The sequence below is a fragment of the Protopterus annectens genome, chromosome 4.part1, assembly GCF_019279795.1.
Source record: "Protopterus annectens isolate FY-2018-M chromosome 4.part1, PAN1.0, whole genome shotgun sequence".
Classification (NCBI taxonomy): Eukaryota; Metazoa; Chordata; order Ceratodontiformes; family Protopteridae; genus Protopterus; species Protopterus annectens.
The window spans coordinates 139,704,428-139,715,013 of NC_056734.1; the positions used below are offsets into that span (position 1 = coordinate 139,704,428).

General features: G+C 46.3%; 1 protein-coding gene across 1 annotated transcript in view; it reads right to left on the reverse strand.

Annotated features, from left to right (window-relative positions):
* The window catches only part of CAB39 (calcium binding protein 39), a 1,351,479-nt gene that overhangs the window by 848,097 nt on the left and 492,796 nt on the right, over positions 1-10,586 (reverse strand). The window contains exon 8 of the mRNA XM_044070040.1: positions 1,284-1,313. Coding sequence (XP_043925975.1) covers positions 1,284-1,313 — 30 coding nt within the window. The remainder of the gene's footprint in view (positions 1-1,283; positions 1,314-10,586) is intronic.

A 10,586-nucleotide genomic window follows, 5' to 3' on the forward strand; every position in this document is an offset into this window, starting at 1 on the left:
CAGGGGGTAGAGTGAAGGGCAGTCCCATGTTTTGGTGACATGCCTTTGCCCACCATAGAAACTCCTGTTGCAGGCAGGGAATGCGAGGAATTGTATCCAGACTGTGTGAATGTTGACTCCATAAACTTTTTAGGTACCACTGAAGTTTCCTCATAAGCAGTCTTGCATATGGAATTAGTAGGATGCAGGATGTCATGAAGCCCAGAGCCTGCAGAATTTGTCTTGCAGAAGACTGGGTTTTTGTTGCCATCAGTTTGAAGTAGTCAGTTGCCTTTGCTTGTCTGGCGTGAGGTAAGCCATCTGGGCAGTTGTATCTAAGCTTGCACCCAGGAATGTTATTTTTTGAGGGTACCAGTTGTGATTTCTTTTCATTTATTGTGTACCCTAGGCATGTTAGAAGCCTTCTCACAAATGCCAGGTGTCGAAGAAGAGTGTCCTTATTCTCTGCTTGAATGAGACAGTCGCCCAAGTAAGGATATATTTGTATACTACTTTGTCTGCAAAATGCAATTACTGGTGCCAGGCACTTTGTAAAGACCCTGGGCGCAGTAGACAAGCCAAAGGGCAGTGCAGAGAATTGGTAATGCATTAAGCCAGCCATGAATCTGAGGTATCTTCTGCACGCTTTGTCTTATTGGGACATGCAGGTATGCCTCTTTTAGGTCTAAAGTCACCAGCCAAGCATTCTTGCCCAGCATGGGCAGAAGCTGCTGCAAAGCCAGCATTTTGAATTTTGGAATGTCTAGGTATGTGTTCAAGATCGATAAATCCAGTATTGGCCATCAGGCCTTGTCCTTTCTGGGTACCAGGAACAGTCTTGTGTAAAAAACTTGTCCTTTTTCTTGTTCTGGCACTGTCAATGGCCTCCATATCCATGAGGGACGTAACCTGTTTCTGTGCCTCTGCCCATTGATTTTTTGGCAGATCTGGCCAACCATTTGCCATTGGGCAGTGTGTGGAAATGGAATCTGTATCCCTGTGATACGATGTTTAGTACCCACTTGTCCTGGGTTAACTGCCAATTTAGAGCAAAAAGTGCTAACCCCCCCCCCCCCCCCCCATGGGTGCTGCCAAAAGTGCTTGGTGTAAGCAGAGTGAAGTCATTGGGATTGCTTTCTGTAGGTTTGCACTTCATCTCCTCCAGATTTGGAGGTGGAAGCGGACCATTGCTTAGACCTGTATGAATCTTGCGCCTGGTATCTGGAACCCTTAGGGCGTCTAGATTTGCCCCTTTTAGCTGTCTGACACAGGAAAGGACCAATTTTTTGTAGGCCAGTGTCTACTGAATCTTGGTGGCTGCACTTGTAAGAAGTCTAACAGTTTGCATAGACTTAGCTTTGTCTTCCATTTTCTTTATAAGCTCTTCTGCCTTAATACCAAACAGAGAATCATGCTGTAAACGTGCATCTAGCAATTTTTAACACGATCAGGCAAACTTTGTTCCTTTAACCAGGCATGCCTCCTAATCACAGATCCAGTAACTGCGGCCCTGCAGGAGGCCTCTAAGGAATGAAAACCACATTGCAAAGTATGCTTTCCAACTTGTTCAGCTGCATGCAATAATTCCTGCAATTCCTTATTTTCTGCACATTCTGAAAAACATTTTCTGTTTCAGCAATCCCATAACATTTTGTTGGTACTTAATCATATGAAACTGACAGTTTAAGGCCTTGATTGCCAAGGTTGCAGATGTATAAACCTTTTTCCCCCCATCTGTCTAGTGCCCTTGAATCTCTGTCAGAGGGTGTAGGATTTTTTGCTGTTGAGGCCTTAACTCCCTTTGGACCCTGTGAAATAGTTTCAGGATCAGCAGCAGGGTTTCTAAATAAAAATGTATGCGAGTCAGGTACCCTATAATATCTGTCAGGCTTACTGGGAGCTGGAGGTAAGGAGTCGGGGGTCAAGTTTGACTCCAAAAACACATCATCCACAATGTCTAAAACAGGGGGAATGGCTAAAGGCTTGTGCTGAGGGAGAAGGAAGTCTCTGAGCCTCTTGATTCTGAGAAATCTTAACTCTCCCAGTGAAAATGCTCCCTCAAAGCATGCAAGGTTTCTCCAAAATGAATAATCCTCAGGAGGAGATGCAGATGGAATAGACTCCTCAGCATCAGAATCCTCATAGGGAGGTATAGACAATTCCTGATCAGAAAAAATAGGAACCTGATCTGAAGATTCATAATCAGTGTCTTGCCTAGTTCTCTTATCTGGAAGGGGATGGGTACCCCTGATCAAGGTAATAAGGTCTTCAGCCATTTTGATCTGTTTTTTAGGCATAGAGGCCTGTGCACGTGGCTCATGCGTAATATTTTTAGTTTTATAAAATGCTTTTGTCTGATTTTGCAGCTGTTGGTTTGACATACAAATGCTGAGGTCTGAATACACCCTCAGAAGCCGGTGCCTGCTCAGCTGCTCCGGACCCATCCCAGGGAGATACATCCGTGGGTCCAATACCTTGAGTAACTTGTGGCATGCAGAACCCCACATGGCTGTCGGTAGAGGCCAGCGACTCGAAGGTAGCGGGTATCAGGGGCTGCAAAAGCGCCTGAGTACCAGCGAACCGGCGACTGGCTTAGGAGAAGCTTCGTCGGTTTTGGATCTCGACTGCCTCTCTCTGTCCTTTTCTTTGCATTTTTTATGCACTCCGGTAGTCGGATTGCTAACCGACATTTCTGGGTAGTTAAATCCTTTTCCAAAATACTCTGATGCAAAAATATTCCGACGCTCAATAGTGCGTTGGTTAATTCTAGCACAAAACCGACAGCCAGGAACGTTGTGATCAGGGCCTAGGCAAGGATTACAGTATAAATGCAATTAACTTTTTCTGACCGGTAAAAAGTAAGAAAAAAAGTTTCCCCAATGGGGTACTTGGCCACTGGGGATGCACAAGCCAGTGCATTTCTTTGTGCCGGTCCCAAGCCCGGATAAATGGGGAGGGTTGCGTCAGGAAGGGCATCTGGCATAAAATTTTGCCAAACCATACATGCAGAAAACAGTACAGAAATTCATACCAGATCGGTTGAGGCCAGGGATAACGACTGCCACCAGTACTGTTGGCCAACAAGGTGCTGGTGGAAATTGGGCTACTGTTGGCCGAAGGAGGAAGGCATGCCCAAAGGCAGGTAAAGGCTAGGACTGTGATAGTGAGGGTTGGAACTTTGAATGTTGGCAGTATGACTGGTACAGGGAGAGAGCTAGCTGATATGATGGACTGAAGGACGGTTGGTATATTGTGTGTGCAAGAGACCAGATGGAAGGGGAGCAAGGCTAGGTGTATTGGAGGCAATTTCAAATTGTTTTATCATGGTGTGGATGGGAGGAGAAATGGCATAGGCATTATCCTGAAGGAACAGTATGCTAAGAGTGTTTTGGAGGTGAAAAAAGAGTGTCGGAGAGTGATGTTTATGAAGCTGGAAATTGATGGTGCAATGATGAATGTTGTTAGTGCATATACTCCACAAGTTGGGTGTGCAATGCATGAGAAAGTTAGTTTTTGGAGTGAGTTAGATGAAGTGGTGATGACTGTACCCAAGGGTGAGAGACTGGTGATTGGAGCGGATTTCAATGGGCATACTGGTGAAGGTAACAGAGGGGATGAGGAAGTGATGGGTAGGTATGGTGTCAAGCAAAGGAATGCAGAAGGTCAGATGGTAGTGGATTTTGCGAAAAGGATGGACATGGCTGTGATGAATACGTATTTTAACAAGAGGGAGGAGCATAGGGTGACACAAGAGTGGAGGAAGATGCACACAGGCAGATTATATCTTGCGTAGAAGGGTCAATCTGAAGGAGATTGGAGACTGTAAAGTGGTGGCGGGAAAAAGTGTAGTTAGGCAGCATAGGATGGTGGTTTGTAGGATGACATTGGTGATCAAGAAGAGGATGAGTGTGAGGGCAGCACCAAGGATGAAATGGTGGAAATGGAAAAAGGGTAATTGTGAGAGGATGTTCAGGGAAGAGTTAAGACAGGCACTGGGTGGCAGTGAAGAGTTACCGAATAGCTGGGTAACTACAGCAGAGCTAGTAAGAGAGATGGCTAGAAAGGTGCTTGGTGTGACATCTGGAAAGAGGAAGGAGGACAAGGAGACCTGGTGGTGGAATGAAGAAATACAGGACAGTATACAGAGTAAGAGGTTGGTGAAGAAGAAGTGGGATTGTCAAAGAGATGAAGAAAGTAGACAAGAGTATAAGGAGATGAGGTGCATGGCAAAGAGGTGGCTAAGGATAAGGCGTATGAAGAGCTGTATAAAAGGTTGGACACTAAGGAGGGAGAAAAGGACCTGTATCGATTAGCTAGACAGAGGGACCGAGCTATTAAAGATGTGCAGCCAGTAAGGGTGATAAAGGATAATGAGGGGAAACGTACTCACAAGCAAGGAGAGTGTGTTGAGCAGATGGAAAGAGTACTTTGAGGGGTTGATGAATGAAGAGAATGAGGAGGAGAGAAGGTTGGATGATGTGCGGATAGTGAATCATGAAGTGCAGTGGATTAGCAAGGAGGAAGTAAGGATAGCTATGAAGAGGATTAAGAACAGAAAGGCTGCTGGTCCCGATGACATACCTGTGGAAGTATGGAGGTGTTTAGGTGAAATGGCAGTGGAGTTTTTAACTAGATTGTTTAATGAAATCTTGGAAAGTGAGAGGATGTCTGAGGAATGAAGAAAAAGTGTTTCGGTACCAATTTTTAAGAATAAGGGTGATGTGCAGAGCTGTAGTAACTACAGAGGGATAAAAATGATCAGTCACAGCATGAAGTTATGGGTAAGTAGTGGAAGCTGGTTAAGAAGGGAAGTGATGATTAGTGATCTGCAGTATGGTTTCATGCCAGGAAAGAGCACTACAGATGCGATGTTTGCTCTGAGAGTGTTGATGGAGAAGTACAGAGAAGGTCAGAAGGAGCTGCATTGTGTCTTTGTGGATTTAGAGAAAGCATATGACAGGGTGCCTAGAGAGGAGTTGTGGTATTGTATGAGGAAGTCGGGATTGTCAGAGAAGTATGTAAGAGTGGTACAGGATATGTACGAGGGTAGTGTGACAGCGGTGAGGTCTGCGGTGGGAGTGACAGATGCGTTTAAGGTGGAGGTGGGATTACATCAAGGATCAGCTCTGAGCCCTTTCTTATTTGCAGTGGTGATGGACAGGTTGACAGACGAGAACAGACAGGAGTCCAAGTGGACTATGATGTTTGCAGATGACATTGTGATCCGTAGTTAGAGTAGGTAACAGGTGGAGGAGACCCTGGAGAGGTGGAGATATGCTCTAGAGAGAAGAAGAATGAAGGTCAGCAGGACTAAGACAGAATATGTGTGTGTGAATGAGTGGGAGGATAGAGGAATGGTGAGGATGCAGGGAGTAGAGGTGGCGAAGGTGAATGAATTTAAGTACTTGGGATCAACAGTTCAGAGTAATGGTGAGTGTGGAAGAGAGGTGAAGAAGAGAGTACAGGCAGGATGGAGCGGGTGGAGAAGAGTGTCAGCAGTGATTTGTGACAGACGAATACCAGTAAGAGTGAAAGGAAAGGTCTACAAGAGGGAAGTGAGACCAGCTATGTTACATGGGTTGGAGAGAGGCATTGACAAAAAGGCAGGAGTCGGAGCTTGACGTGGCACCCGGACACAGGTGTGCTATATAAATTCGATCATTATGCAGACTGTAGGACAAGGAACAGTTTATTTAGCCATCTGCACCAAATACCAGGCTTTCTATGTCAGTATGACGAATAGAATGTTGAGGGAAAGGGTTAGAGAGTATTTATATGCGATCAACAGGGAGAATGACAGGAACGCACTGGCTAGACATGTTCTATCACAAGGCACCACACACACCTTTGAGTTCTTAGTTATTGAATTGATACACACCATATTGAGATTAGGCAATGTAAGTAACTTCACTGAAAGGGAAGAATGTAAATGGATCATCAGAATGAGAGCAGATGAAGGACATGGCCCCAATGAGTGGGTTACTCTGAAACCCTTTCTAGTCAGTCATCTTAAGCATTAGCAGTTATTTATTGCTATACCTTTGACTTTTTCATGTTTCTTGGTGTTAGTAGGAATATGTATTTTTAGAAGTTTTTCAGTAGTTTCATACACTTGAAATGTTTTTATTACATGCTTTTTTTATATGCTCTTGTATTTTTAAATATTTATATGCTATTTGCCATCTGAAATGTTAACAGTTATAATCTATTACTAAATCCATTTTAATGTCAATGTTGAATTTTGAAGTTTTAATTTTCACAATATAAGTTTCTGACTTTTTATCTATTTAGAAGTTTGACTTTTTATAGTTATGTATTCGTACAAAGGCTTTCATTGGTTAACTGTTTAATTGATAAGTGTTCAAATACAGAAGTGATGAAGTGTTTTATTAAAGTCTGAAGAAGCGTCCAGAGTAGATGTGAAAGCGCTAACAACCCATGGAATAAAGTTCTTTTGCTGTTCAAGTATAAAATTTTTTTTATTGATTTTTGCTTTTTTGGTTGATGGTTGGCTTCGACAGTCGTGGAGTACCTGCACCTTGATATTGACATTTTTTTGTTTGGGGACATAGCAGGTACCTTACCCTGAGAGATCTCTGTATCACTTGACGTGGCAGAGTTGAAGATGTTAAGATTTGCACTGGGTGTGATGAGGATGGACAGGATTAGGAATAAGTATATTAGAGGGTCAGCCCAGGTTGGAAGGTTTGAAGACAAAGCCAGAGGCGCAAGATTACGTTGGTTTGGACATGTGCTGAGGAGGGTTGCAAAGTATATTGGGAAAAAGATGCTAAGGATGAAGCTGCCAGGTAACAGGAAAAGAGGAAGGCCTAAGATAAGGTTTATGGATGTGATGAGAGAGGACATGCAGGTGGTTGGTGTGACAGAGCAAGATACACAGGACAGGAAGAAATGGAAACAGTTGATCTGCTGTGGCGACCCCCAACGGGAGCAGCCGAAAGAAGAAGGTACTTAGCTTTAGTGAAGACTTCGGTTCTGAAACTCAAATTTTTCAGTAGTTGGCCGACCGGCACTTGCGAAAATGCTTCTGCTTCGGGCACCGCGCGACAAGAAAAACTAAAGAAAATGGTGTCTGCTGCATGTTTTATACCCCTGACGTCATGGAAGAGAAGATGGCAACTGATGCAGAACCCAAGGTTTTGCAATTTAGGCCGACTGAGGGCAACCTGCAAGCAGATTACCCAACTGTAATGACTGCAACAGTGAAACACGAAGAACATCAGGGGCCAAACTAGATTCCGAAAAGGCAGCATCAACAATGTCTAGTACAGGAGGGCTAGCTAAAGGCCTATGTTGAGGCAGGAAGAAGTTCCTAAGCCTCTTTTTCGAATCAGAGAAATCTTGACTTTCCCAGTGGAAATGCTCCCTTAGAGTATGAATGGTTTCACCAAAAGAGAAATATTCTGGAGGGGAAGCAGAGGGAATAGAGTCCTCTGCATCAGAATCCTCATAAGTAGATAAGGGTAAATCCCGTCATCAGAAGAAACAGAAATATCAGAATCCTGGTCAGAAGATTCATAAGCAAATTCAGTCCTACGTCTCTTAGAAGAGGATGGTTGGCTTCCCCTGATTAAAATTATAAGGTCTTTGGCCATTATCATTTGTTTTTTTAGGCAGAGAGGCCTGAGCATGCAGACTGGGCGCCTGTTTTCTAGGCATGGTTCAAGGTTTAGGCCTTAAAGAAGGAGGCATCTGTTTAATATGCAAGTATGTAGGCCTGAATAAATCCTCAGAAGCCGATGCCTGCACAGCAGCTCCAGACCCATCCAAGGTAGAGACATCTGCAGGTTCCACAGTTGAAGCATTCCGTGGCATATCGGACTCCGAATGGGTCTCAGTAGAGGCCTGCGAATCAGAAGTAGCGGGCATCAGGAGCTGGGAAAGTGCCTCAGAGTACCGTCTAACTGGCGACTGGCTTAGAAGCGTCGTCAGCAGCTTTGGACCTAGGCGGCCTGTCTGTCTATCTTTGTGTTTTTTCGGAATGCCGGTAGTCGGATGGCTTACTGACAACTTATCTGGATAATTGAACAGAGAACTAAAACATTTAGAGGCATAAATATACCGACGGATAGTGCGCTGATTAAATAAAGCACAAAACCGACACAAGGTACGTCGTGCTCAGGGCCTAGGCAAGGAATACATTACGAATGAAAATCTTTGTGAGGTATTTGCTTTCCACAAGAAATGCAATTATTAACTTTTACTGACATCGGTAAGGAGCAAGAAAAAGTTTCCCCAACGGGGTACTTAGCTTTTAGTTGAAGACTTCGGTTCTGAAACTCGAAAACGAAAATTTCAGGAGTTGGCCGACCGGCACTTGTGAACTGCTTCTGCTTCGGGCACCGCACGGCAAGAAAGACTGGTGTAATGGTGTCGACTGCATGTTTTTTGCCCCTGATGACCTGACATCATGGAAGAAGCAACAGCAACCAAAGCAGGACCCAAGACTTTGTTAATCAGGCTGACTGAGGGCAACCTGATTACCTAAATGTAATGACTGCAACAGTTAAACACGAACAACTTTTTCTTATGTAGCTGCTCCAGGCCATTCCAGAACCGGCCATGTAAAGTTTCATAGCTCTGGCATTCCTGTTTAAAATGCAAAGGTCCAGGATTTCTGCAAGTGAAGTAGGCCCCGAGTACTGCGCAGACAGATATTCAAGCCAACAGCTTGTTCTAGTAATCCATTTAATTTCCAGTAATTGTATCCACATAAAAACTTCTGGAAAGTGGTGTCTCTCTCCCAGTCTCTCTTCCGAGTGTCTCTCTCTCCCAGTCTCTCTTCCGAGTGTGTGTGTCTCTCTCCCAGTCTCTCTTCCGAGAGAGTGTCTCTCTCTCCCAGTCTCTCTTCAGAGTGTGTGTGTCTCTCTCCCGAGTGTGTGTGTCTCTCTCCCAGTCTCTCTCCAGAGTGTGTCTCTCTCCCAGTCTCTCTCCAGAGTGTGTGTCTCTCTCCCAGTCTCTCTCCCGAGAGTGTCTCTCTCCCAGTCTCTCTCCCGAGAGTGTCTCTCTCCCAGTCTCTCTCCCGAGAGTGTCTCTCTCCCAGTCCCTCTCCCGAGAGTGTCTCTCTCCCAGTCTCTCTCCCGAGTCTCTCTCCCGAGAGTGTCTCTCCCTCTCTCCCGAGAGTGTGTCTCTCCCTCTCTCCCGAGTGTCTCTCTCCCAGAGTGTCTCTCCGAGTGTCTCTCTCCCAGATTGTCTCTCCGAGTGTCTCTCTCCCAGATTGTCTCTCCGAGTGTCTCCGAGGTGTCTCCCTCTCTCCCGAGAGTGTGCGTCTCCCTCTCTCCCGAGAGTGTGCGTCTCCCTCTCTCCCGAGAGTGTGCGTCTCTCCCTCTCCGAGTGTCTCTCTCCCTCTCCGAGTGTCTCTCTCCCTCTCCGAGTGTCTCTCTCCCTCTCCGAGTGTCTCTCTCTCTCTCTCCCGAGAGTGTGCTCTCTCCCGAGTGTGCCTCTCTCTCTCTCAGAGTGTGTCTCTCTCTCAGAGTGTGTCTCTCTCTCGTCCCGAGTGTGTGTCTCTCTCTCCGAGTGTGTGTCTGTCTCTCTCCGAGTGTGTCTGTCTCTCTCCGAGTGTGTCTCTCTCTCCCGAGAGCGTCTCTCCCTCTCTACCGAGTGTGTGTCTCTCCCTCTCTCCCCAGAGTGTGTCTCTCTCTCTCCCAGAGTGTGTGTCTCTCTCTCTCCCAGAGTGTGTCTCTCTCTCCCAGAGTGTGTGTCTCTCTCTCCCAGAGTGTGTGTCTCTCTCTCCCAGAGTGTGTGTCTCTCTCTCTCTCCCAGAGTGTGTGTCTCTCTCTCTCTCTCCCAGAGTGTGTGTCTCTCTCTCTCTCCCAGAGTGTGTGTCTCTCTCTCTCTCCCAGAGTGTGTGTCTCTCTCTCTCCCAGAGTGTGTGTCTCTCTCTCCCAGAGTGTGTGTCTCTCTCCCAGAGTGTGTCTCTCTCCCAGAGTGTGTGTCTCTCTCTCTCTCTCCCAGAGTGTGTGTCTCTCTCTCTCCCAGAGTGTGTGTCTCTCTCTCTCTCCCAGAGTGTGTGTCTCTCTCTCTCTCCCAGAGTGTGTGTCTCTCTCTCTCTCCCAGAGTGTGTGTCTCTCTCTCTCTCCCAGAGTGTGTGTCTCTCTCTCTCTCCCAGAGTGTGTGTCTCTCTCTCTCTCTCCCAGAGTGTGTCTCTCTCTCTCTCTCCCAGAGTGTGTCTCTCTCTCTCTCCCAGAGTGTGTCTCTCTCTCTCTCTCCCAGAGTGTGTGTCTCTCTCTCTCTCTCCCAGAGTGTGTGTCTCTCTCTCTCTCCCAGAGTGTGTGTCTCTCTCTCTCTCCCAGAGTGTGTGTCTCTCTCTCTCTCCCAGAGTGTGTGTCTCTCTCTCTCCCAGAGTGTGTGTCTCTCTCTCTCTCCCAGAGTGTGTGTCTCTCTCTCTCTGGCAGAGTGTGTGTCTCTCTCGCTCTCTGGCAGAGTGTGTGTCTCTCTCGCTCTCTGGCAGAGTGTGTGTCTCTCGCTCTCTGGCAGAGTGTGTGTGTCTCTCTCTCTCCCAGAGTGTGTGTGTCTCTCTCTCTCTCCCAGAGTGTGTGTGTCTCTCTCTCTCCCAGAGTGTGTGTGTCTCTCTCTCCCAGAGTGTG